Here is a 27742-nt window from a genome sequence, read left to right on the forward strand (position 1 = left end):
AGATAATCAGCTTCTTCCAAGAACCGCTGGAGCGCCACCACTTTCTCAACTATCTTCTCTAAAAAGGAAGGCTTCTTGAGGAGAGGGCATACAATTGCCTCCTTTATGTGTTCTGATTCAGGCTAGTCAGATAATAATTGAAATAAATTGCTTCTCAGACGCTTGATTTCAAACAGTAACACTTCTATTTATTTCTTCTATTTCTTAGTACAATCAGCTTCTGTGATGTAGCAGAAATTACTTTCGTTTTTCCCCATGATAAGTTAGGCAATTTATCTAAATAATTGCTTCCCTGGCTTCTAGGAGTCATTCTGTAATTAAAAGGCTAGTCTGTGCTGGGTAAACAAGTAATAAAACAGTCCATAAACCACACAATAATAGCTTAAGTGCCGGAGCTTAAGTGAAAGGATCCATGTTGGCTGGTGTCAGAATTGACGGTTGCAGAAACTGCTTCCGTCCAATCCCGGATGCGAGGTAATAAATAAATAAATTAATTAATTAATTACTCAGGCTCTAGAATGCATCTCAAAACCTCCTCCCACTCATCCCTTCTGATCTTTTTTGCTGACTTCTGAACTTTGGGTTGATCCATCTCGAGTCCTGACAGCTACTATCTGAAGAACCATCTGTCTGCATACTTTCAGATGAAATCTGTTCCCCTATTTCAAGTTCTTCTTTGTTAAAATTCTCTTCTGCTTCTAAATCAGGTAAATTGACAGGTTCCAATTCATCCTCTCCCTTTGAATCTGAGCATTCCCAAGGCTGACAGAGAGTATACACAACACCATGGGAGCTGGAAAGGACTACTCCCTCAAGGAAGCGTTGGTCACCGACTAGATCCAGTCTTGTGCAACCTCCCTGCTAGCCTAAACCAGCCAGGAGGGGCATGGGTCCAATAAACAGGTGGAGGAGCTCACAGCTTCAATGGCCTTGTCCACTTCATCAGGTGTCGCTGGATCAAATTCATCCCATATAACATAACTAAAACTTACCCCAATCATCTCTGTCAATACTGCCCAGTCAAGAGTCCAGGTCTGTTTGAATCTGAGTGACTTTATGTGCCAAGAACTGATTAAATTCCTCAGCCATGCCCTGCAAGGGCTTATCAATTCCCCCATGTCAAGGAGGGAGGGAGTCACCCTAAACAGGGCGGCTGGGTGGATGAAATCAGGGCGGTAAGATGTGCAGCTTTTGCTGCCTCAATTGCCACTAGGTAGGACTTGGTATAAGCTCTTACCAGTGCTTGGTCAGATTCAGATTTACTAGATCTCCAATGCTGCTCCAGACATCTCTTCTGGCATTTCATCTCCTGGAGCTCTTCATTAAACCAAGGAACCCTCCGAGATCTACTGCCACAGAAAGGTCGCAAAGGCGCATTCAGGTCCACAGTCCTAGCTGAGGCATGATTCCAGGCCATTACCAGGGATTCCGCGCAGATTGTGTTCAAGTCAGTCAAGATATGTCTCCAAGTGCCCTCTGAAACCCGACTGGGTCCATTAGGCGCCTTGAGTGGAACCACCTAGTCAGCTCCACCTCCCTGCAGTGGGGAATTGGTGTCGTAAAATCCAACTGATCATGACAAGGGCTGAGTGACTATTCCTCCTAATATCAAATCATGATTCCACTGCTCCGAGAGAAACACTAGGTCGAGTGTGTGCCCCCCACTCATGAGTCAGACCCTGTACTACCTGGATCAGGTTCATGGCCGTCATAGAAGCCATGAACTCCTGCGCCACCCCCGAATATTTGCCAAGAGACGGTACATTGAAGTCCTCCAAGACTGTAAGTCTGGGGAACTCGACCGTCAACTTGGCTACTGCCTTGAGGAGTGGAAGCAGGGCTGTTGCAATGCAGCTGGGAGACAGGTACATTAACAAGCCCACCTGAATCCTTAGGTTTAATCTCACAAGGAGGGACTCACACCCGCCTATCTCAGGAACAGGGATCCTGCACGGGCTGAGAGTCTTCCGAACGACAATTGTCACCTCCCCAACCCTTCCCTGGGGTTGCAGCTGGTGCAGCACCTGAAACTCGACTGGATGCATCTCTGAGAAAGTGACATCCTCCTCTGGGCCCAGACAGGTCTCAGTCACACATGCCAGGTCGGCTCCCTCCTCCAAGAGTAAATCTCAGAGAATGGGGGCCTTTGGTCACAATTGACCTGACACTGAGCAACAGCAGCCTGAGCCCTGTAATATATGTATATTTGGGTTTGGTTTAGGGGGCCGGAGTTGTTTCAGGAGGCTGTTTTAACTCTAGGGTTAAATGCAAAAAAAGTTTTAAATTTTAATATTTTATATATCATGGATGCTTTATAGCATTTTTTCTTATTGTGAATATTTTTATTGTATTTTATTTTGTTCTAAACCACAGGAAGGTAGATTGATTAGGTAGCACATACATTTTATCAAATAAATAAGTATCCCACAGAATGTTTGCCAGTGTTGACATTGCTGATAGAATAAAGAGAGCATAGTTGTTTGGCTATCTCATAGCAAAGTACAATAGTTATTGCTGTCCATTTGGAAAATAATGTGAGTGAACGATTGATTTTTAGATGAGTCTTGAAACCTGAAGAATAAATATCATAGCAAAATGGTGCTGTATGGTTCATATAAATAGTGAAGTCATAATGGGCACTCAAAACTGTTTCTTATGGTGCTGATGGATTGGTAAAAATATTAAGTCCTATAAATGTCTTGATTCTAGTATTAAGCTGAGACTGACTGACATTCTGACTGATATGCTTTTAAAGAATGGCTTACAAATGGGAACAAATACAATAAGCCTGTTTAATTTACACAAGAGTATACTGAACAATAGCAATAGCACTTAGACTTATATACAGCTTCACAGTCCTTTACAGCCCTCTCCAAGCGATTTACAGAGTCAGCATATCACCTCCAACAATCTGGGCCCTCATTTTACCCAGCTCGGAAGGATGGAAGGCTGAGTCAACCTTGAGCCTGGTGAGATTTGAACTGATGAACTGCAGTCAGCAGAAGCAGCTTGTAGTACTGCACTCTAACCAGTGATGGGCTGTCAAATTTTTTGTTGCCACACTGTTGGTGTGGCTTATTTTGTAGGTGTGGCTTGATGGCCATGTGATCGGATAGGAGTGGCTTGCCAACCATGTGACTAGGTGAGAGTGGCTTGACAATCATGTAACCCAGTGATGGGCTCCTACGGGAACGGTCAGGAACGCAGTTCCGGTAGCAAAATTTGGAGCTCCACCCCAGAGCACCCAATATGCACTGAAAGATGTTGAAACAAAATGCATAAGCCATGCCCACAGTGTGGTAGTAAAAAAATTGGTAGCCCGTCACTGATGTAACCCGAGGTGGATTAAAAATCATGTGACTGGGTGGGAGTGGCTTACCGACCAAGATAAGTTTTCAAATAGGTGCTTGGACTCTTTTTTAGTTGATTAAGTCACATGATTTGAATAGCCACAAAAAGGACAAATGATAAAAAGCACTTTTGTTGAGGAACACAGTAACGTTTTAAGGTTTTATACTGAACCCACAAGGTTCATTATGGAGATTAGGCAAGTAACACAATTTTCTTTAATTGCTATGAAAGTTCAGTTCTAGATAATAATTAAAATAATTAAAGCATTTATGGGTAAAAACATACTATTTATTTCCTATTTTAAAAGTAATTAAGGATCATACTAAGATACTAGAGAAGAAGGACATTAAAAAAAACCTATTAAGTATTCAATAAATAGTGCATACACTTACTACCAGAGGTGGGCTGCTAAGGTGTAACGGTGACATGTGCTCGCCTCCGTGACTCTGAGTGCTAGTGGAGTCCAATGCAATTATGCTATTACACCTGGGCAGGTAGAGTGTCCATGCATGATTTTGCTATCTGCCCAGGTGCAGTACCAGAATTGTGCTGGACTCTGCTAGCACTCAGAGCCACGGGGGCGAGCACACATCACTGTTCCACCTTAGCAGCCCACCTCTGTTTACTCCCTCCCCCATGGGGCAGGAGCCCATCACTGACTCTAACCACTGCGCCACCAAGGGTCAGTACACTTTAATCCCTGAATACCAGAACTTTGGTGGTAAAGCCAAAGATTAGAGGGCTGTAATGAGAGGACAAGTCTTTCAGAAAGGAAAAGGAAAAAAAATCCAATAAAGCAAAATAATTTTAACCCAGTTCATGTGATTGTGATAAAAAACAAACCAAAGGTGCTTAACAGGAGCCACTGCTTAAAATCTAGAAATTGCAAATGCTCAGATATATATCTTATAATGGTGAATGAAAAAAGATCCAACTATTCAGGAACAGATGAAAATATTATTAAAGCAAGCTCTGAAATAATTTCATTGACCAAAATAAGAAAATTAATGTTTTAACACAGTCTTAATTCAACAATCATGTTCATATCACACTAATGTTAAATAAATGCCAACATTTTGATCAGGAACAAAAAATGTGTTAACCAAAAGTTCTAAGCAGGATCAATTGATGATTATTTGCATGAATAAACTTCATATTTTTTTTTACGTGTATGGTTCAATCTAAATTATCAGACAGAAATGTAGTATAGTATATGATCTGCTGCAAAAAGTGATAGGCATTTCCCTTCTTCAGGGAATCTCTTTATAAATAAACCCCAACAATATTTATAAAGCAATCTAAAATTCAATGATCCAGAGATTTAAAACTGTTGTCAATTCATAAAAAATAATTAAAAGAATGACATTTGTTCACAAATGCAAAGCCAAATAATTATGAATCTTAAGCCTCAAAAGAAATTTCAAAATCTGATTAATATTGCTTCAAAAATAATTTTAAAAATCTGAAACTGAACCATAACCACTCCCAAAAAACCTCTTCTTATGAAAGGAATGTTTAGGTCTACCCATGAAATAAGGACACATTGTTCTGAATATTGTCTAAAACATTAACAATGTGACAAATCTTTCCTGCTGAATTTAAACAGGGGGTGGGATTGGTGCCAGACTAGGATGTCACAGTATCTAAGAATCATAAGGAAGGTACTTGACAAAATAAGGAAAGATAAGAAGAAAGGGAACACTGGATATTTCACATTTCTTCATATTTTGTTTTGGCCAAGGCTGAGAATACTAACATTCCATACTTTTGTGTTGAACAAATCAGTAACCATACCAACTAAGGATGATGAAGCTAGTATTACAGAAGACATGGTTTATAGAGATGTCAACCTATCTCTTACTGCTAAGCAATCTACACTGTAGTTTTAAAAAGTTGTAAAAATTATTTTTAAAGTTGTTAAAAAAAAACGTTTTATTTCATGGCCCATTAAACTGTAGAGAGTTAGCACAATAAACACATTCCCAGCTTTTTTTGCCACATACCACTGAAATGCGTTGTAATGGAAGTAGACCAAGCCAAGGCCATACAAAAAGGCAGCATTCTGTAAAAAAGAAAAGAAACACTTCTTAAGAATTGATTAAATATTTTACGTTTTTAGAAATATATATATTATTAAGTAAATGTAGTTGTAGCAGCAGAGTGGGGACCTAAAATAAACAATTCTGAAATGTAATACCATGAAAATAATACAACTAAATATATTAATAATTTAATATTGCTATTATTTACAATAGAAAAGCATATAAGAGAATAGTTCGATGATGCAGGTTTACAATTTTGGGAAGTAGGAAAAAACTATCCCCCAGATCAGTTTTTTCTTTTTTTCAGTTTTCAAGTAATCTCCATTCAAATCAGCAGAATGTTAAAAAAAGACCAAAATGAAAAGTTGGGGGGGGGGGGGGAGAAGACTAGTTATGTTAGAATAGGGCTAGAAAAGCTTTATATTTCAGTCTGTACACTTAGTTCTAAATAAATCCTAGTCTCAATATTCTCAAGAGAAAACACCCAAGAACTCTAACAAAGCCATACCTCAAACTTAGAAATTTAGCACCAACGAGCTGCAACAAGGTGTGTTGTTTTTTTGTCCTTTCCTATTGGATAAGAAAGGTTCATAAAGAACTCAGAAACCACTCAGTAATAAAAGCCCTCAAGCTTACCAATGTTATCTTGTAAATCATTGGCTTGGGACCCTACTGACAACACAATGAAAGAGCCAATGTTGGCCTTACTTCAATGAAAATTAGACAAGCCAAGAAAAACAAAATAGAATGGAATTAATTTAGGGAACATATTTGGGTATACATTCTTAAAAGGCGCTGATTCTGTGCCTCCTATTCCTAGATTCAGACAATTATGACATGAGGTCATAAAATTTATACAAGGGACATGAGCTTGTGAAAAAAATTAAAAGCAATTTTACACCAATTCAGATATGACAGTAGGGAACAAGCATATTTACTGAAATTTAGACTAGAAATGTAGATCAAACTGGTTTACAAATTTCAGAAAGTTTTAAACATGTTAGCATTATATTTTCCATAGTGTAAATAGCAATAACATCCTAAGAAATAATGCTATGCCAGAAATTATTGAACATGGTTATCACATTGCATGAAAAAAATGTTTATTGCATGTAAAAAATCAAACAATTATCTAGCTGTTGGCCTGTTACTGAGTTAAGGAACATTATTTATAGCATCACAAATAAAGCACTCTAGAATAAATGTATTTAATACTCTGAGTTCAGGACCAAATGTAATTAAAAACTAACTGTCACGGGGACAGCAATGTATAAAATTGAACAAAATAACAGCAAATACCTTTTTTGTGCTTTTCTAATGATTTTACCAATATTAAACTTTCAGAGACTAGAGATTTAAATTTCATTAATATTCCTGTATTGGGGTGAAATGCCACTGGTTTAGACCAGTTCAGGAGAACTATTAGTGGATATGTGGCCTGGTTCACCGAACCGATAGCGATGGCTGGCTGGCCATGTCCCCGAACCACTCCCCCAGTCACCACTTGCTCACTCTGCCCCCCCCCCCAATGTTTGCTCTGCAGCTTGCCTGCCTGAAGCGCTGCGCCTCTGATCTACCTGCCAGGTAAGCCTGCTAAGTCTTGGCCTACCTAGTTGCCCTGCTCCCCACACTGTCCCAGTCTGCACTCCCTACTCCATTCCCTGCCCCGTGCATTCCTGACATGCTTGCCTGCTTTCCACGTGGCCTTCCTGGTGTCCCCGTGGCCAGCTTGTGAAGGAAGGCAAGTGAAAGGCCACATGGAAGGCAGGCAAGCATGCTGGGGCAGTGGGGAAAGAGGGTAGCAGCCTACTACCTCCCCACAGCCCTGCCATATTGGCGGCCGCTTGCCTTCTGAGGTCGGTGCCAAACCTGGCCTGGACCCTAAGTGGGCGGGTGGTCCTTGGTGGAAGCGCAAATGCTGAGAGGGGCAACGGTGCTTCAGAAGAACACGTGGACATCCTGGGTTTACTGCACATGTACCTGCCCTGTTCCTACGAAGGCACAGCTCCCCCTGCAGGATGATCCAAAGAGGGGAGGGGGGTGTTGAAGAAAAGGCTGCCTTCCACCTGGGTCCGCGTGCCTCCTGGGCTGGCTCTGCGGCGCTTGGGGCTCCAAAGCAGCCCACTACCTTCCCACCCAACCACCTGCCTGCTCATGCAGGAAGCCTTAGAGGATGAAACCAGGAGAGGGGCAGAGCTGAGCCTGAAAGAGGCTTCTTCCTTGCCCACCAACATCACTGTGGCTCGACCCAGCCGGGCAGCGACCCTTGCTTTTATCTGCCAGTGTGAGTGGCTCCCTAATCAGCAGTTTTTTCTTCCTATGTAATCACTATTATTTATATTCCATACATGTTCATTGTCTTGTACCTCATTTCATTTATCCTCCGAACCATCATTTTTGTGTTTTTAGTTTTGGGTCATACTCCCCCCGTTTCCTTAATTTTTAACTTTACTCATTTTATTTTTATTTAGTCATCTTTAAATGCCTTTAATTTCTAATCTCTTTTATCTTTTCAAATCCTCATTTCACCTTTATTACTCATTTTTTCTTATTTTAACTCCTCCTCAATATTTAAACAAAATTTAACCTTGCTGCTGCACATCCACCCTTTGGCTGATAACACTACCAACTTCCCAATATACAAAACCCCACTAATTATCAAAAGTCTCTTCAACATGAAATCCAATGTATGAATTATATAAGTCTTATATAAAAATATTTTAAAATAAGTTATACAAATTTTATAACGTTACAAAAATTTCACCTAATGTAATGTAATTTTTCTTTTGTCCTTATATAACCTTATATAAGTAATTATACACAATTAATAACATCAATGCAATTAAGACTATTAACATATGTCTTTTTATTCATCTTCCTTTCCATTACAAATTTTGTGTAAGACTCTTTAAAAATAATAATTATACAAATTTTATAATATTCCAACAATTGCACCTACTATAACATAACTTATTACTCTTCTTTCTTTCTAAATCCATCCCTTTTAAATCACCATCAAAGTTTAATTTTCACTTTTCATAATATATATCATTATATAGCAATCTTATACCTTACACCATAATTAATTATACACAATTAATAACATTGATACAAGTAAATCTATTAACATATATCTTATTACCTCTCTTCCTTTCCATTAACCTTTCCCTCATCATCCATTCTCTTTTGGTCTCTCTAAACTTCCACTTCTTGTGGGTTTTTCCTTTTCGTCCCCTTCTCTTAACTTCTTTTTCTTTCTTTCATTTTCATACATATAAATTCTTTTTTTCTGAATTCCTTTTCTTCTTTTTAAATACGGTATATTATTTGCTTAAACCTCCTCACAATTCCTCCTCGTCTCTTCTCCCTATTACCCCCTCTGTCTTTTGATTGTTGTTCTTCTAAAAGTAAAACTCCCCCAATTTACTCTTTACTTGTCACTGTATATCCCAGTGGAATTATCTATCTGTTGTTGTTGTTGTTTGTCTCTTTGTCTTCAATGTAGTTTCCTTCCTCCTCATTTTTATTTTTAAATAAATCTCTCTTTATTGAAGCTTAAATCTATGTAGTCTCTTCATTCGTCAGTATTCTGATATCCAATTTCAGTCTATTCCAATCCAGTTCAAAATGTTGTTACCTTTCATCACCATAATGTCAAACACCATAACACAACATACACTCCTTTCAAATTCTCACATTTTACAAATTATCTTCTTGTAAGCAAAGTCAATCCTCACAGCTGCCAGCAAGTCCCCACACACACAAGTTGTGATAATATTTTCTTTCAACCAGCAGATGGCATTGCCAGATTCCCAATACAGTGTTCCCTCGATTTTCGCGGGTTCGAACTTCGCGAATAGCCTATACCACGGTTTTTCAAAAAATATTAATTAAAAAAATACTTCGTGGTTTTTTATCTATACCACGGTTTTTCCCGCCCGATGACATTATATGTCATCGCCAAACTAATAATTTTTGCAAATAAATAACAAAAAAAATATTATTGTTAATAAATAATTATGTTTATAAATATCAGGATCACTAAGTGTCTTATTCAATGGTGAGTACCAGTAATAATGGTAAGTAAATGGTTGTTAAGGGAATGGGAAATGGTAATTTAAGGGTTTAAAGTCTTAAGGGATGGCTTGTGATACTGTCCATAGCCAAAAATGGTGTATTTACTTCCGCATCTCTACTTTGCGGAAATTCGACTTTCGCGGGTGGTCTCGGAACGCATTCCCCGCAAAAATCGAGGTATAACAAAACAGTTATTTAACAGAACTCTCCCTTCCCACTCCCTTCTTAACCGGGGGGGGGGGGGAGTTGGGGAGCCCTTGCAGAGTAGTGCCGAGGATTTTAACACATTTTTCGCTGATAAAGTCGCTCAGATCCTGGCGGACCTTGACTCCGATTGGATAACAGAGTCGACTGACAATGAGTCAATCGAGGTGACTGGGGCCCGTACTTGTGCATCTGTTTGGGAAGAGTTTGATCTGGTGACACCTGATGAAGTGGACAAGGCAATTGGAGCTGTGAGTTCCGCCACCTGTTTACTGGATCCGTGTCCCTCCGGCCTGGTTTTGGCCAGCAGGGAGGTGACACAGAGCTGGGTCCAGGAAATTGTCAACGCCTCCTTGGGGAGGGGGTCCTTTCCGGCTCCCTACAAGGAGGCACTTGTGCGCCCCCTCCTCAAGAAACCTTCCCTTGACCCAGCCATTCTTAACAACTATTGTACAGTCTCCAACCTTCCCTTTATGGGGAAGGTTGTTGAGAAGGTGGTGGCGCTCCAGCTCCAGTGGTCCTTGCAAGAAGCCGATTATCTAGGCCAGTGATTTTCAACCTTTTTTGAGCTGCGGCATATTTTTTACATATACAAAATCATGGGGCACATTGAGCGGGGAGGAGTAGGGCAGCTAAAAAAAGTTTGGACAAAAAAATTCTCTCTCTTCCTCCCTTTCTCTCTATTTCTCTCCCTCTTTCTCTCTCTTCCTTCCTTCCTCTCTCTCTCTCCATCCCTCTTTCTTTCTCTCTCTCTTCCTTCCTCTCTTTTTTGCTCTTTCTATCTCTCCCTCCTTCCCTACCTATCTTTCTCTCTCTCTCTTGCTCTCTTTCTCTCTCTCTTGCTTTCTTTCTCTCTCTCTTTCTCTCTCCCTTGCTTTCTTTCACTCTCTTGCTTTCTTTCTCTCTCTCTTTCTTTCTTGCTTTCTTTCTCTCTCTCTCTTGCTTTCTTTCCCTCTCTCTCTCTTTCTCTCTCTTGCTGAGCTTCGCGGCACACCTGACCATGTCTCGCAGCACACTGGTTGAAAAACACTGATCTAGGCCGTCAGCTGTCAGGATTCAGGCCCGGCTACAGCACGGAAACTGCTTTGGTCGCGTTGATGGATGATCTCTGGCAGGCCCAGGACAGGGGTTTATCCTCTGTCCTGGTGCTTCTTGACCTCTCAGTGGCTTTCGATACTATTGACCATGCGCCGGATGGAGGGGTTGGGAGTGGGAGGCACTGTTCTTCAGTGGTTCTCCTTCTACCTCTCCGGTTGGTCGCAATCGGTGTTAGTGGGGGCTCGGAGGTCGACCTCTAGGCTTCTCCCTTGTGGGGTGCCTCAGGGGTCGGTCCTCTGCCCCCTGCTATTTAATATCTACATAAAACAGTTGGGTGAGATCATCCAAGAGCATGGGGTGAGGTATCATCAGTATGCTGATTATACCCAGTTGTACATCTCCACCCCATGTCCAGTCAACGAAGCAGTGGAAGTGATGTGCTGGTGCCTGGAGGCTGTTGGGGTCTGGATGGGTGTCAACAGACTCAAACTCAACCGTGATAAGATGGAGTGGCTGTGGGTTTTGCCTCCCAAGGACAACTTCATCTGTCTGTCCATTACCCTGGAGGGGAGAATTATTGACCCCCTCAGAGAGGGTCCACAACTTGGGCATCCTCCTCGATCCACAGCTTACATTAGAGAACCACCTTTCAGCTGTGGCGAGGGGGGTCTTTGCCCAGGTTTGCCTGGTGCACCAGTTGCGGCCATACTTAGACCGGGAGTCACTGCTCACAGTCACTCATCACCTCGAGGTTCGACTACTGTAACGTTCTCTACATGGGGCAACCTTTGAAAAGTGTTCAGAAACTTCAGATCGTGCAGATTGCAGCTGCAAGAGCAATCATGGGCTTCCCTAAGTATGCCCATGTTACACCAACACTCCGCAGTCTGCATTGGTTGCCGGTAAGTTTTAGGTCACAATTGAAAGTGTTGGTTATGACCTATAAAGCCCTTCATGGCATCAGACCAGAATATCTCCAGGACCGCCTTCTGCCGCACGAATCCCAGCAATCAGTTAGGTCCCACAGAGTTGGCCTTCTCCGGGTCCCGTCAACTAAACAATGTCATTTGGCCGGACCAAGGAGAAGAGCCCCTGACCCTCTGGAACCAATTCCACCCCCCCCCCGGAGATTAGGATTGCCCCCACCCTCCTTGTCTTTCGTAAACTCCTCAAAACCCACCTCTGCCGTCAGGCATGGGGGAATTGAGACATCTCCCCTAGGCCTATATAGTTTATGCATGGTATGTTTGTGTGTATATCTTGCTTTTTAAATAAGGGATTTTTAGATATTTTAAATATTAGATTTGTTATACATTGTTTTTATTATTGCTGTAAGCCGCCCCGAGTCTACGGAGAGGGGCGGCATACAAATCTAATGAATAAATAAAAAATAAATAAACAAAATGTTTTAAATCCATATATGGGATATTTTCTTCAAATTAAGAACATAAGAAGAGCCATGCTGAATCAGGCCAAAGCCCATTGAGTCCAGCATTCTGTGTCACACAGTGGCCCACCAATTGTCCATGGGGATCTTGAGCACAAAGAGAAGGCAAAGCCCTCCCTTTCCCTGGACCCCCAACAAGTGGTACTCCAGGGAATCCTTCCTGCCTCAACTAACATAGAGGCAGCACTTGGACATCCACTTCAATAACCATCTATATGCTTGGCAACCATAAATCTGTCTAATCCTGCCTTGAAGCTATCAAGGCTGACAGCTGTCACGACCTCTTCTGGAAGTGAATTCCATAAACCAATGACCCTCTGGGTGAAGAAATATTTCCCTTGATTTGTCCTCACTTTGTTACCTATGAGCTTTAGGGAGTGCCCCCGTGTCCTAGTATTGTGTGATAGAGAAAAGAATTTTTCTCTATCCACCTTTTCTATCCCTTGCATGATTTTATACACTTCGACCAAGTCACCCCTTAAACACCGTCTTTCAAGGCTGAAGAGACCAAGGCGTTGTAACCTTGTATCATTCTTGTTGTCATTTTTTGCACCTTTTCCAGTTCCATTATATCCTTCTTGAGGTGTGGTGTCCAGAACTGTACACAGTACTCCAAGTGTGGTCTCACGATCGATTTGTACAGAGGCAATACAACGCTTTCTGACCTATTTTCAATTCCCTTCCTAATCATGCCAAGCATGGAATTTACTTTTTTTACTGCTGCTGCGCACTGGGTTGACATCTTCATTGAGCTCTCCACCAAAACCCCAAGATCCCTTTCTTGGGTTGTCTTGGAAAGTTTTGTCCCCATCAGTTGGTAGGCATAATTGGGGTTCTTTGCCCCGATGTGCATAACTTTGCACTTGTTTAGGTTAAAATGCATTTGCCACTTAGTTGCCCACTCACTCAATTTCAAGAGATCCTTCTGGAGCTCCCGACAATCAGTTTCACTTTTCACTACCCTGAACAATTATTGTCGTCAGCAAACTTTGCTACCTCACTATTTACTTCTATATCCAGATCATTAATGAATAAATTAAAAAGTAAAGGTCCCAAAACTGAACCTTGGGGTATACCACTTCTTACTTCTTTCCATCCAGAGAATTGTCCATTTATTGCCACCCTTTGCTTCCTACAGTTTAGCCAGTTACCAATCCAGGACAAGACCTGTCCTCTAATTCCGTGGCTGAAGAGCTTTTTTAGGAGCCTTTGGTGAGGCTTTTGACTTTGTCAAAGGCCTTTTGAAAGTCAAGATATACATTCATTATTCTTTTTCAAATTCCTTTAATTTTCACCAAGTCCAATGGCAAGAACATAAACAATCTTCTTGGGCTTTAATTTACATTAATCCAACTTTGTGGTATTCCCAGTTGCTAGATAGATCTTTTACTGTCTCATTTAAATCTTCTTTTATTTTTAAATTGGCCACACTCACTCAGCTTCAGTTCTTCCATACCACTTCTGCACAACCACTGAAATCTTTTCACCCAGGCAATCCACAACTTTTGTTTCAATGGTTCCATTGTGGCTGTCTTGGGTAATTGTGATGAGTCACCTTTTCACAGCTGCTGTGGAGAGGCTGATGCCAGCTTCCTGAGGGCTTTGCAGATTTCCCCCAGGCCATCGACCTGTGCATCCCCTCTTCATCACCACTCCAGGGATCCGATGGCTTCCGGTCCCCAAACTGGAGATTTGGATTTCCCTCGGAGGTTCCAAGGGAAACGTCTATGGTGTCAAGACTTTGGCCATGCCCCCTTCAAATCTTGAATAACTAATCTGAACTATATTCAACTGTATATTAAAATAGATGTTATTCCTAGAATAGAATACAGTAAGGCAAGAAAACAATAACACTCTGAATTTTGCCCATTTTAGATTGAAAGTTTATTTGAGCCTGCAAATGATTTCTCTAAATCCACTCCCTACCCCCATTTTTTAGGATTCAAAATAAGCCAGGAATCATAAATCCAATATATTGGTGGCTGAAGTTTCAAACAACAGGATAAGTACAAAAGTGATAATTTCAGTAATCAATGAAAAATCAGAAGCTACTATGAAAAAACCTTGTTCAAAATACATTGCCAGTAGTCAAGAGTCCCTGAAATTACACTCCAACTTTAACTCTCATCTATCAATAACCTAAATTTAATGCTTTAAATTAAAACAAATATGAGTTTAATTGGGATGGCTTTTAATAGAATACTTTGGTGTTATATATGAAAGCTCTACTATAACTGTAGATAAACTATAACCATAATGTAAAGTTCATGAATTTTGTTGTATTTATATTAATGTTCACAGAATGGGAAATAAAGATGAGTTTGAATTTTTAGTAGAGAAAAACAGTACTATCACTTAATGTAAATTAAATTTATATGCTGTTTAGATCCCAGTGGTCTTTGGGCAGTTTACAAAGTTATTAAAGCATGAAAATATGACAATAAAAACAAAAAAAATTAAAATAGGTAGATAGATGGCAAAATGACAAACTTGGTGGGGAAAAAAAACAAATGGTGGTATTTACCGGTTCTCCGAACTACTCAAAATTTTTGCTACTCGTTCTTCAGAACTTGTCAGAACCTGCGGAATACCAACTCTGGACCCAATAGTTGGTGTTTCTTAACTAAAAGAATCCCAAGTGCACCTATGCTGTCAATCTGCTGTAAAGATATTATCTGCAATAGGTGGTCCTTCAAATAACCAAACCCTATGCCATGTGTGGCAAGCCCCCCTCACAGAAGAATGAAATATTTTGAAGAATATTTTAAAAGGCAGGATAAAATATTAAGATGAATAAAAAATCTTAAGGGAGAAAGAAACTCAGAGCCACAACTCCTTCCCCCCAGCAGATAGTTGGAAGGATAGTGGGATTAAGACATTATCCTTCAGGGCATAATAGGATTCAGCTACTACTGTTTAGCAGCAGAGCTCACTACATTGCACAATTTCATAAGGACATTGCATCACTCTTCAAACTTCAACCAAACTTAGTTCAGACAAACACCTAGGAATGCACTTTGCCTATAGAGCCATGGCCCCTATATGGCCCCATGGCAGTCTACGAACAGCCCATAGAATAAATATTCTTGCACAGAAACAAGAAGCCTGAAGCCCAAGAGAAAGTATAAAAAACCCTCACTCTCAACTCCATGTAGTCAGCTGTCCCCGGAACCATGTGTTTCTGCTTCATCCTTAAACCATATTTCCAATCAGCCTCCATGTTTCCAGTGTCTTTCTCCTGGCTTCAAACTAAACCAAGTCTAATTGCAAGTGGATATTTCTTCCAACACATGTAAAGCTTTACAGGTGACAATCAGCACCTTAAATCACATCCAGAAGCAAATTGGCAACCAATGAGGTGTTACATGGGCATATTGAGGCATGTATTGCTGTATTTTGGCCCAGTTGAAACTTCTGAGTGGTTTTCAAGAATAGTCCCAAGTAGAATGAATTGCAATTGTCAAGCTATGTGGTGACAGGAATTTTTTTAAAAAACAACTCAATTGTTTCTGATGGAATGATTCCATTACTGGAATAGAAAACACAGTTAAAAAAAAAAAGGACGAGGGGGTTGCACTATAAAGTAACAACCCCCCCAACCCCGCTTAGGAATTCAAGGAAAATATTTACAGGATATCTGGATTAACAGTTCAAATATTGTTGTGTTTATTGCAACTTAGCCAATGAAGGAAAATATATAGAAAGAATGTTCTAAAAAGAAATTGCAACTCTTCTGAAGGGTTTCTAAGAGCAATGATAAAAGATTTTAATAATGGAAGATAAATTCTGCCAAGCATCATTCTTTGAAGAAATGCCTGTTTAGTCCGGTTGATAATTTTCTCTTCTAGATTCTGGAGAAAGGCACAAGAAGATCAACTACTTTTGATTTTATGTTACCAATAGGGAAGATTTTATAAAAGAAAATTTGGCAGTCTCCAAGTGATACTAGTCAATTGAGATCCTAAATCAGTGTGTGTTTAAACACCATACTTTGAACCTCAAAAATACAATTTTTAAAAATTCAGGAAAATGTTAAACACAGTTCCATGTAAGGAGAAGCTAATTGGAAATGTAGGATATAAGAGAAGGGAGAGCGAATGAAAGAAAGATATAAGTACCATTCAAATGAAGAAAAAGGGGGGGAAAAGAGGAAGCTGGCAAAGAAAAAAATCTACTGCAGGTACCCAGAAAGCTTGAAAATGAAAAGGAATATATGCCAGAAATGAAGGACTACATTACTAAGTAGACTATAAATTAACCCATATATATATACCAGTAAGAATGAACAGGAAAGCTAAAGGTCAGAGAATGAAAGAATAAAGATAAGAACAAAAAAAAAGTAGTAGTGGTAGGGATTTCATTATGTTCAAAGTATTAAAAAAATCAGCATAATAAAATGAAATAATTTTACCTGCTTTTAGACTTACTATTATTATTATTATTATTATTATTATTATTATTATTATTATTATTATTAATTAGATTTGTATGCCACCCCTCTCCGTAGACCAGGGGCGGCTTACAGCAATGATAAAAACAATATATAATAACAAATCTAATAGTTAAGAGTCTAAAATAACAATAATACAGTGTTCCCTCGATTTTCGCGGGGGATGCGTTCTGAGACCGCCCGCAAAAGTCGAATTTTCACGAAGTAGAGATGCGGAAGTAAATACACCATTTTTGGCTATGGACAGTATCACAAGCTTTCCCTTAACACTTTAAACCCATAAATTGCAATTTCCCATTCCCTTAGCAACCATTTACTCACCATTATTACTAGTACTCACCATTAAATAAGACACTTAGTGATCCTGATATTTATAAACATAATTATTTATTAACAATAATTATTATTTTTTTGCGATAGCAACGCCGATTGGCTGAGATTTCAGCCAATCGGCAATGGCAGACGAAAGCTTGGCGATGACATATGACGTCGTCGGGCGGGAAAAACCATGGTATAGAAAAAGAACAGCAAAGTATTTTTTTAATTAATATTTTTTGAAAAACTGTGGTATAGGCTATTCGCGAAGTTTGAACCCGCGAAAATCGAGGGAACACTGTACATTTAAAAAGGCTAAAAAGCAAGAAACCCCAATATTTAAAAAAACATACATACAGTCATATCATACATAAAAAACTACATAGGCAGGGGGAGATGTTTCAGTTCCCCAACGCCTGACGACAGAGGGGGGTTTTAACATATCCCCACTTCCCCCCTGTACTGTGTCTAATATTGGATATCACAATTTAAGAAAGATTCGGATTGATTTAAAAATGACAGGTGATCAAAGAAATAGAAATTAAACCCATGAAGAGAACCATGGAACAAACATGTTTAATACAAAAAGAGAATAAGATAGTACTCTCCAAATTTTCAAAAGAATGTCATGCAGAAAGGAAAGATTATTTTATCACTTCAGGGTGCAAGTCATGTAATATTGGATTTAGAATAGAATCAACCATTGAACTTACCTTCTATCTGAACGGTGATTCTCTCATATAGGAGATTCCAGTCGGTGGGTTGACCTCCGTCCGTCAACCAATCAGGACTGAGCCCATACTATAAAAGCTCAAGTTCTGTCAATCAATCCGCTTTTTTGCAAAGTTCAAAGCTTGGGCTCAGTTTGGTCAACGTGCATAATGATTGACAGACAATAGACAGTTAAACAATAGCAAAATAATACAAGCACAGAAAAGGGTAAACCTCCTAGGTAAGAGGAGGAATGAGAAAGAAATAGATAACTAGACTCTCAAGAAGAGAAGGGAGGGCCCGACTGTGGAATCTCCTATATGAGAGAATCACCGTTCAGATAGAAGGTAAGCTCAACGGTTGATTCTCCAGCCTATAGGAGATTCCACAGTCAGTGGGACCTGCCAAAGCCTGAGTCCCTAGGGAGGATAATACTAGGTCTCCAGAGTGGAGGTCGGTATAACCTGTTGGAGGATTCTCCTACCGAAAGCTGCATCAGAAGAGGCAAAGGTGTCTATCCTATAGTATTTTATGAAGGTATTAGGAGCAGACCAAGTGGCTGCTCTACACACTTCCTCTAGGGAAGCCTGCTTGGACCAGGCCGCTGAAATGGCAGCACTCCTGGTAGAGTGGGCAGTAATGCCCCTGGGATGAGAGATTGAAGATATATCATAGGCCTTACCTATGACCACTCTTATCCATCTACCTATGGTGTTGGAATTGACCTTTCTCCCCATAGAAGCTGACAAAAATGAAATGAAGAGAGCTTCGGATTTCCTCCATTCTGCCATGCCTTTCAAATATATGCGCAAGGCGCGCTTGATGTCCAAGGTGTGCCACTTTCGTTCCAGTGGATGTGCCGGTTTGGAACAAAAGGAAGGCAGGGAGAGTTCCTGAGATCTGTGGAACGGAGAGTTTACCTTCGGGAGGAAGGAAGGATCAAGGCGTAAAACTACCTTGTCGGGCAGGAAGAGACAGAGGTCTTTATGCATAGATAAGGCCGCTAATTCAGAAATTCTCCTGGCCAAAGTGATAGTGACCAGGAAGGCTACTTTTTGAGTTAGATGGCAAGTTGAAACGTCCCGGAGTGGTTCGTATGGATACCTCATCAGAGTCCAGCACCTTGGTCAGGTTCCAGGTCGGAAAGTGATGGATGACTGGTGGGCTACGTAATGAGGCACCCCTGAGAAGGCTTTTAATCAACGGATGTTGGGATAAAGGAGAAAAATCCGCCCAGGCCAACACTGAAGACAAGGCTGAAACCTGGTGTTTTAAGGTGTTGGGGGCCAATCCTTTGGCAAAACCATCGCTCAGGAATCCCAGCATCTTGCCTACCGTCAGGTCAGTTGGTGAGCATTGCGCTTCCTTGCACCACTTGCAGAAGGTGCGCCAGGTGGAGGCATAAATTCGTTGTGTAGAGGAGCATCTGCTATTGATGATCAAGTCCATCACTCCAGAAGGCACCTGGCAATTGACTAACGTGAGCCGCTCAAGCGCCAGGCGGTCAGTTTCATCCAATGGGGTCTGGGTGACACATTGGTAATGCATTGGTTCGTACTGGGAGGCACCAAGGAGGGGATACAGACAAGGTCACAAGGTCTGCAAACCATGCTCTGCGTGGCTAGTAAGCGGCTACCAGTACCAGATCTGCCCCCTCTTCCAACAGTTTGCGTATCACCCTGAGGATTAAGGCAAGGGGAGGGAAGGTGTAAAGGAGCCCCTCCGGCAACGGGGAACAAAGAGCATCCATAGCCTCTGCCCCGTGACAGCGGAACCTGGAGAAAAACCGAGGAAGGTGAGCGTTCGTGCTGGTAGCAAAAAGGTCCACTTGAGGTTGACTGAATCGGGAGCAGATCCGTTTGAAGATGCTGGGATGCAGCCGCCACTCCGTCTGATCTATTGTGGAACGGCTGAGCCAGTCTGCTGTCGTGTTGTCCTCCCCTGTGATGTAGTCCGCCCTGATCGAGAGCAGGTGGTTCTTGGCCCAGGAGCAAAGAGTCCTGGCCTCTTCCATAAGTGCAGGGGCCTTGGCCATGGTGTTGTCGGTGAGGACAAGGATATACTTCCCCACTGTGAGCCGGCTGAGATCTTGAAGGGCCAGGTAAACTGCCCGCAGCTCCAGGATGTTGATGGGCAGTAACGACCAAAGACCCTGAGCCACTGAGGAGTCAATGTGGGCACCCCATCCCGATAGACTGGCATTGGTGGTAAGAACCAGCCGGGATGGTTCTAGGAAGCAGGAGCCCTGGCTCAAATTTTGTGGTGACCACCATCGGAGGGAATTGCGTACTTTTTGAGGGAGCAGTACTCTAAGAGGAGAAGAGCCCCGATTCTGTTTTTGGAACGGGAGAAGGAACCATTGCAAGTCCCTAGAGTGTAGGCGTGCCCAAGGAACAATATTAATTGTCGAAATGAATTTTTCCAGGAGTGTAGAAAGTAGGCGTAGAGGAATTCTGCGCTGTCGCAGAATGGAGTGATTTAAATCCGCAATACTAGCCTGGCGATCCTGAGAGGAACACCCTACACTCCAGGGAATCGATAATGGCACCCAGGCATACAATAGAAGAAGAGGGAACAAGGTGACTTTTGTCTTTGTTAACAGAAAAACCATGATCAGCTAGCGCTGATAAGGTTACCTGAATACCCTGTAGAGCCTGTGATCTGGAGGAGGCCAGCAATAAAAGGTCATCTAAATAACAGTGAATTCGGATTGGGAGGGACCTAAGGTAGGGCTGCTAACACCTTGGTAAATACTCTGGGAGCAGAGGAAAGTCCAAAAGGGAGAGCTCGATATTGATAATGCATACCCCCATAACAAAATCTAAGGTATTTCTGAAAATCAGGGTGAATAGGAATATGGAGATAGGCCTCCGTCAGGTCAATAGAGGATAGGAGACCGCCCTTCCGTACGCACGCCATGATGGACTGAAGTGAGTGCATCTTGAACCGCCAGTATCAAATATGACGGTCCAATCTCTTAAGATCCAGAATAGCTCTCCACCCCCACCCCCACCCCGAAGACTTAGGGACCAGAAAAAAGGATGGAATAAAACCCTGATCCAGCTTCATACGTTGGTACCTGCTGAATGGCTTTAATACTAAGGAGGTGATTAATGGTCTCATTCACAAGGCGCTTCTTTGCCAAGTTGTTAGACACAGGGCACTGAATAAAGAATTGAGGGGGAGTGGAAAGGAATTCAAGGGAGAGACCAAATTTCACCATCTCCCTGACCCACACATCGGATGTGGTTTCCTCCCATTGGTTCGCAAAGAGTGACAAGCAACCCCCAATGGGAGGATCCAAATCCAATTGTGACTCACTTAGTGCGTCGGAAAACACGACCTCCTCCCCCTTGAAAGGGCCGTTTAGAGCCCCTACCACGGAAGGATTGGTTTTGGAAAGATTGCTGCCTCCCCCCATAAAAATTTTGTTGTCCATAAGAGAAATTCTGTCTAGATAGAGCAGAGGATTGGGCAGGGGAATGATAGGGTCTCCTTGAATTTGGAAAGGATTTAGTGTTACCTCTATGGTTGGTATGCTGTAAGATTTTTCGCTTATCTTTATCTTCTGTGAGAAGCGGATCCAGAGCCGGTCCGAATAGATGTTCTCCATCGAAGGCAGATGTGGCGAGCTTCCACTTGTGCTTGGCGTCCGCTTGCCAGGAGCAGAGCCAAAGCATTTTGCGGGCCACAATAGTGGTTCCTATGGACCGGGATGCGAATCTTGCCGCCTGAAGAGAAGCATCGGCAGTGAAACATGCAGCCGCCAGCATCTTCGCAATGTCCTGGTGCAATCTGGTGTCCTCAGGTGGGATCCTTTCCTGTAAATCTCTCAACCAAGTTAAGTTGGCCCGGGCAAAGAAGGAGGCCGATGTAGCCGCTCTAACTGCCCAAGCTCCTGCCTGATGATTTTTAATGAGGATTTGTTCAGATCTTTTATCCTTCAATCTGAACAGCTCCGTGGCCTCGCCTGGGAGATTTGTGGGAGACAGAAGCGCAGTGATGGGAGCATCCACTGACGGGGAGAGTTAAGAAAAGGGACTAACTCTGGTCCCACGTTAAAAAATATTTTGTCATTAACAGAGGGCAAAGCCCCTGCAGAAGGGAAACCCCACTGCTGCTGCACTGCTTGTACAAATATAGGAGGACACGGTATCACCTGAGCTTCTGGTGTAGTGAGAGGAGAGGATTAATATCCGAACCCTGAGTTGTCAAGGGGGCTGCGCTGGAAATGTTGGCAGCATTCTTGGCCTTAAATAGAAGGGAGCGAAATAAGGCGGGACCCCTGTCATCCTCCTCTATTGGGTTTCGAAATTCTGCTGCATATGACGGGATGGAATAGCCCTGCCGTAACTGTGGGTTCAGGCGGGATCCCTTCGTCATCTGACAGTTCTAAATCCAGACCCATCATCCTCCTCTATTGGGTTTCGAAATTCTGCTGCATATGACGATTGAGACAAATTAGGTTGGAAAGACAGAGGGGTTTGAGTTGAAGGGATCCCTGGGGCAGAAATCTGGTTCCCACTAGGGGAGGGACTCTGAGACCCCTTCAGGAGTTGCATACATTGGCTCACGCTTTGAGAGACAGCAGCAGAAATTATGGCCTGAAAATTTGTATTATCAGGAATTTAATCAGGAATGCCTTGATTCATTTGAAAATTTTGATGTGATATGACAGGAGTTGGAGCCATATAGGGAACCGCCTGAGTAAAGGTGAAAGGCAAGGAGGGCAGAGGAGGAGGAGGAGGGAGAGGAAGGATATTAGAAGATATAGTAAAAGGCTGTTCCGAGCGTCCCCAGATGTCAGCATCAGCTAACATTAAATTGTGTGACTCCATTAAGGCCTTGTCTGCTAGGTCAGTAGGCGGTAAGGGTTCAATATTAGAAGCCGCCTTGGAGGCCTTATTGCACATTTTTGTCAAAGCCTTGTGCATTCTAGTCTCTGATTTTTTTTGATGCCTTAGTGGCTTTGGGCCATGACTCCTTGGCCTTAAAGGCCCGTTTCCTGGAATGAGAAAAGGAATACCCCACATTGCTGGGGCCCGGGGAAGAAGAATCCCTCTGAGGAGTCAAACTTGAAGTCTCTGGTTCGTGACTCACAGGATTAGACTCCAACATGTTAATACAGAAGGCCCAAACAAATGCAGTTAACATAAATAAAATGGCCGCCGGTATGAAGAATTGGGAGATAGCAAATTGGCGGGAGGCCTAGATAGGCTTAGAGCTGTAGGCCTCAAGATTTGTGGTTTTCAATTGCACAGAGACAAACGGCGCTATTTTTTTTTTTTAACACTTGTTAGTCACACACTCACTCACTCCCCTGAATAGACAACAAAGCAATTTCGGCTTAGCCGCTTGAATCCATTCCAAACCACTTAGTAAACTGAAGGCTTTGACTTGGAGAGAGAGGCCTAAATTCTCTCGGAGTGGAGCACCGCTCTGCCGCAAAGCCTGCCAGCTGTGAGACACTGAATAATTAACTAAAAAACAACCGGGCGGTTTGTAAGCCGATCTGTGTAGGAGCCGAAATTGCGATCTCGGGGATTTCCCCCTTCAGCGATTTCACCGGCTAATGAGGCCTTCAGGAAGGACTTATCGGCTGTCAGCAAGGAAAAAAACCTCTCCCCCACCGGTTGTTTAGAGGCTCTGATAAGGCGGCAGAGAAGAAAGAAAAAGGATCGCCTTTAAAAAGAAACGATCTTCCTGCCGGCTCAGCCAGGAAGGACACCTTCCTCCTCACAAAATGCCTTCCTGGGGCAGTGGCTGACGGGGAGAAGAAGGGAGAGGGTTTTTTTTTTTTTAGTTTTTTTTTAAAATACCTGGTGTAGAAAGAAGATAAGGTAAAGGAAATTAAGGTAAGAAGAGAACACAGTCGGTAAGTTGACCACATGTCTTATCCTGCTGAGGACTGAGGAAAAAAGCGGATTGATTGACAGAACTTTAGCTTTTATAGTATGGGCTCAGTCCTGATTGGTTGACGGACGGAGGTCAACCCACCGACTGTGGAATCTCCTATAGGCTGGAGAATATACTTTATTGTAGTGAAGAACATATTAAATCTCAGTTGAAGAAATAAAAAATAAAGATAGTAAAAATAAAGATAGTAAAACCCAACTCAAGAAAAATGTAAAAGAACTGAGACAAGCCAGTCAACTTTTACAAGGACTGAAAGGAATGCTGGCTTACCTGAATATTCTTTCTCTATGCACTGAGGGAGAATTCAAGCATGGCTTAACTTATGTCTGATTGTCCAAAGCCTGAATTGAGGAAGTTCTGGCCATGCCTCCTCTGCTCCACTGAGTCCAGTTTTTCTATAAAGGCGTAGACCTCCAGCAAATCCATAACAAATATAAGTCCAGTAATCTATAAGAACTGGACCAAAATGGTCACCAGGGTGGATTTGGATTTCCCCACAGCACACAAAGAACGTTAGGTAAGCCATAATTCCTTCTCTAGTGCACTGCTAGGAGAATCCAAGCATGGGATATACCCAAGCTTAATGCTGGTCCAAATAACTCTTTGTAGCTGCTCTGCAAATATCCTTGATCGAAGCCTGAGTAGCCCATATTGCCATTGTAGCTGCACTCTTGGTTGAGTGTGCTGTTATACATCCTGGTAACGGCCTAGCCTGAATCTTATAGGTCTTGGCGATGCACACATTCAGCAGTGGCCAATAGTTGATGGAGAGACTTTCTTATCATGGATGCCAGTTGAAAGCAGATGAATAAAGATTCAGTCTTCCTAATGAAACAGTCCTTTTAATCTATTTTTAGACGGCCCTCCGGACATCTAAAGTATTTCATTTTTCTACAGGGAATGATTAGGTTTTGCACAGAAATCCAGCAAAATGAGCTCCAGAGCCCTGTGGAACTAGGAGTTAACTTTAGGGAGAAAGGAGGGATCCAGCCTTAGAACCACCCTGTCACAACGGAAAGTACACAAATCATTGCAAACTGAAAGGGCTGCCAACTCTGATCTTCCTGGCTAATGTTATTGCACCAGGAAGGTGATCTTAAGCATCAAGAACCGGAAACTAGTAATCTTCAATGGCTCAAACAGTGTAGCAGTAAGCCCTTGTAAAACCAAAGAGAACCACCAGATGGGGTAACAGTGAAGCACAGGAGGTCTCAAATTAGCAACCCCCTTGAGAAAACTGTGTACTGAGAAAACTTTTGGCCAAAGGCTGTGGAGTAAACTGACCCCTTCTGCCCCCGGTATCATGAATCTGAAGAAGAATCTTGGAAGATGAGTATTTGTCTGATAAGTCCATTAACGAATGGCTGAATATCTGAGACAGGGCCTCAAACAGATCCAGGTGCAGGCACCATCGGAATGGTCTATGGTGGTCCTCTTCAGCCAGTCTGCATGCACATTTGAGGTCCCTGATATATATTCTGCCAGGATAGAACAGACATGCAGTTCTGCCCAGAGTCCCAGCTTCTCAACCTTGAGCATGAGACGACTGGACTAGGTGTCCCCTCCAACGATCAGTGTGTAACCTGTTGGCTACATTGTCCGTCAGGATCAAGACATGGCAGTCGGTCACCAAGTTCTTGAAATGATGAAGGGCCAGGTGGACAGTTCATGTTGTTTGTTAAGTCTGACAGGCTCCAGCATCCCTGTCACTTGGGACTGGATGTGGACCCCACACATGAAAAGACTGGCATCCATAGTTATTGTGATGCAGGTGAGTTATTTGAATAAACACCCTTTCTGAATGGCATTGGGTGTTCACCAATAAAGTGATCGAAGATTGGTCAATGGGAGTTGCACTTTGGTTCTGGAGTGGCTGCTATGCACCCTCTGATGGCAACAAAAACCATTGGAAAGTTCAGGTCTGTAGCCTCGCCCAAGGCACAATGTCAATGCAGGAGATAATCTTTCTCAGTAACCGAGAAGGGACAGCCAATGGAACTGACTATTGCATGCAAATTTGACTCACTAAAGATGTAATGCTGGACTGATGGTCCTGCAATACAGGTTAAACTCGAAAAATTTGAATATCATGTAAAAGTTCATTTATTACATTAATGCAACTGAAAAGGTAAAACGTAATATATGAGACTCATTACATACAAGGCAAGATAGTGCAAGCCGTGATTTGTCATAATTGTGATGGTTATGGGATACAGCTCATGAAAACCCCAAATCCACCATCTCAGAAAATTAGAATATTACATGCAATCAATAAAACAAGGATTGTATATAGAACAATATCGGACCTCTGAAAAGTATAAGGATGCATATGTAAACGGAAATTTATCCACATTATAAACTCCATTGCCAGAAACAATACCAATTACTGCAAACTTAGATCTAGACCAGATCTATCTCTACTACAACGCATCCAGTCCCGTGAACTCTGCGCAAAATTCAAAAGACGACTAGATCTAGGTGAAACAAACTTATACAACGGATAACATAACTGGTTATATGATCTGTGAATATGATCGGTGCTGGTGGCTGGCTACTATACTCTCCAAAGCTTGTGAAAATGAAGAAGTAGAATTGACTTTTTTGCATCCTTCTGGTCCAGCGCCATCCTTTGAGTATCCAAGAAAACCAGATATTTTAAATGTTGACAAAAATCAGATATTAACTCAGATGGAGCCGAACACCATGACAGGCCGTACATACTCTTTGACACAAAAGGAAATGGCCATTGCTAGTAAGCGCTTATGGACAAGATTACATTTCATCCACGAGAAGGGACAAATTGATGATAAAAGGCCAGTTTAAAAACGTACTATTAATGGTTTGATTAGTTCATATTTTATCGAGGATTTAACTACTGTACTATTCTTCTTAAACACTTCATAAATGACATGTTTAGTGATATAATTAAAAAATTGTTACATGTATAAATCAGTGTTAACAATACAGTGATCCCTTGATTAGCACGGTCTCGATTAGCGGGAAACGCTGCAACGCGGTTTTTCAAAAAATATTAATTAAAAAATAAGTCCGCGCTAGTTCTCTCTCTCTTTCTCTCCCTGTTGCCGGCGTGGTATATGAGAGAGAAAGAGAGAGGCAGAGGTCGGGCGCATTACCGGGAGGTGGAGGCGGCGTGGGGACGCTGGGTGCCGGGGACACCGAGGAGGGGGTGGACGTGGCCTCTCAGCTGCAGAGCCGAACAAGGGCGGAGGCAACGGCGGAGTCCGGCGCTGGGGCCATGCGGGGACGCTCATCCAGGGGGGCGTGGACTGGCAAGTCGCCCTCCTTTCTCTTTCTTTCTCTCTCTTATACCACACCGGTAACAGGGAGAGAAAGAGAGAGAGCGGAGGGCACCTTGCCGGTCCACGCCCCCCTGGATGAGCGGCTCCGCATGGCCCCAGCGCCGCCCAGGCAAAGGGGAAACCCCAAGATCGCTTGCCGCTTGCTGTATTGCAGCGAAGGAGGCGAAGCAAGGCTCCAAGCTGCAATACGACAAGCGGCAAGCGATCTTGGGGTTTCCCCTTTGCCTGGGCGGCGGGAAGACCAAGGGAAGGTTCCTTCAGCCGCCCAACACCTGATCCGCTCCGCAGCGCGGCAGCAGCGAGGAGCCGAAGATGGGGTTTCCCCTTTGCCTTTACCCCATCTTCGGCTCCTCGCTGCTTCCGCGCTGCGGAGCAGATCAGCTGTTGGGCGGCTGAAGGAACCTTCCCTTGGTCTTCCCCGCCGCCCACACGCAAACTCCACCATCTGCGCATGTGCGGCCATGAAAAAAAATGGCGCGCATGCGTAGATGGTGTTTTTTACTTCCGCACCACTATAACGCGGAAATCGATTAGCGCGGGAGGTCTTGGAACGTAACCCCTGCGCTAATCGAGAGATCACTGTATTGCTTCTTTTAATATTAATAATAATAATAATAATAATAATAATAATAATTTATTGGATTTGTATGCCGCCCCTCTCCGTAGACTTGGGGCGGCTAACAACAATGATAAAAACAGCATGTGACAATCCAATAATAAAACAGCTAAAAACCCTTATTTATAAAAACCAAACATACACACAAACATACCATGCATAACTTGCAATGGCCTATGGGGAAGGAATATCTCAACTCCCCCATGCCTGGCGGTATAAATGAGTCTTGAGTAGTTTACGAAAGACAAGGAGGGT

The 27742-nt window shown here is 42.5% G+C and overlaps 1 protein-coding gene across 4 annotated transcripts in view; it reads right to left on the minus strand.

The window, feature by feature from the left end:
• Positions 1–27742, minus strand: part of KDM6A (lysine demethylase 6A) — a 279276-nt gene that overhangs the window by 152481 nt on the left and 99053 nt on the right. For all 4 annotated transcript variants that reach the window (XM_070750519.1, XM_070750522.1, XM_070750520.1 and 1 more), the window contains exon 5: positions 5355–5413. In XM_070750519.1, the coding sequence (XP_070606620.1) occupies positions 5355–5413 (59 nt within the window). The remainder of the gene's footprint in view (positions 1–5354; positions 5414–27742) is intronic.

Source organism: Erythrolamprus reginae, chromosome 4, assembly GCF_031021105.1.
Source record: "Erythrolamprus reginae isolate rEryReg1 chromosome 4, rEryReg1.hap1, whole genome shotgun sequence".
Lineage (NCBI taxonomy): Eukaryota > Metazoa > Chordata > Lepidosauria > Squamata > Dipsadidae > Erythrolamprus > Erythrolamprus reginae.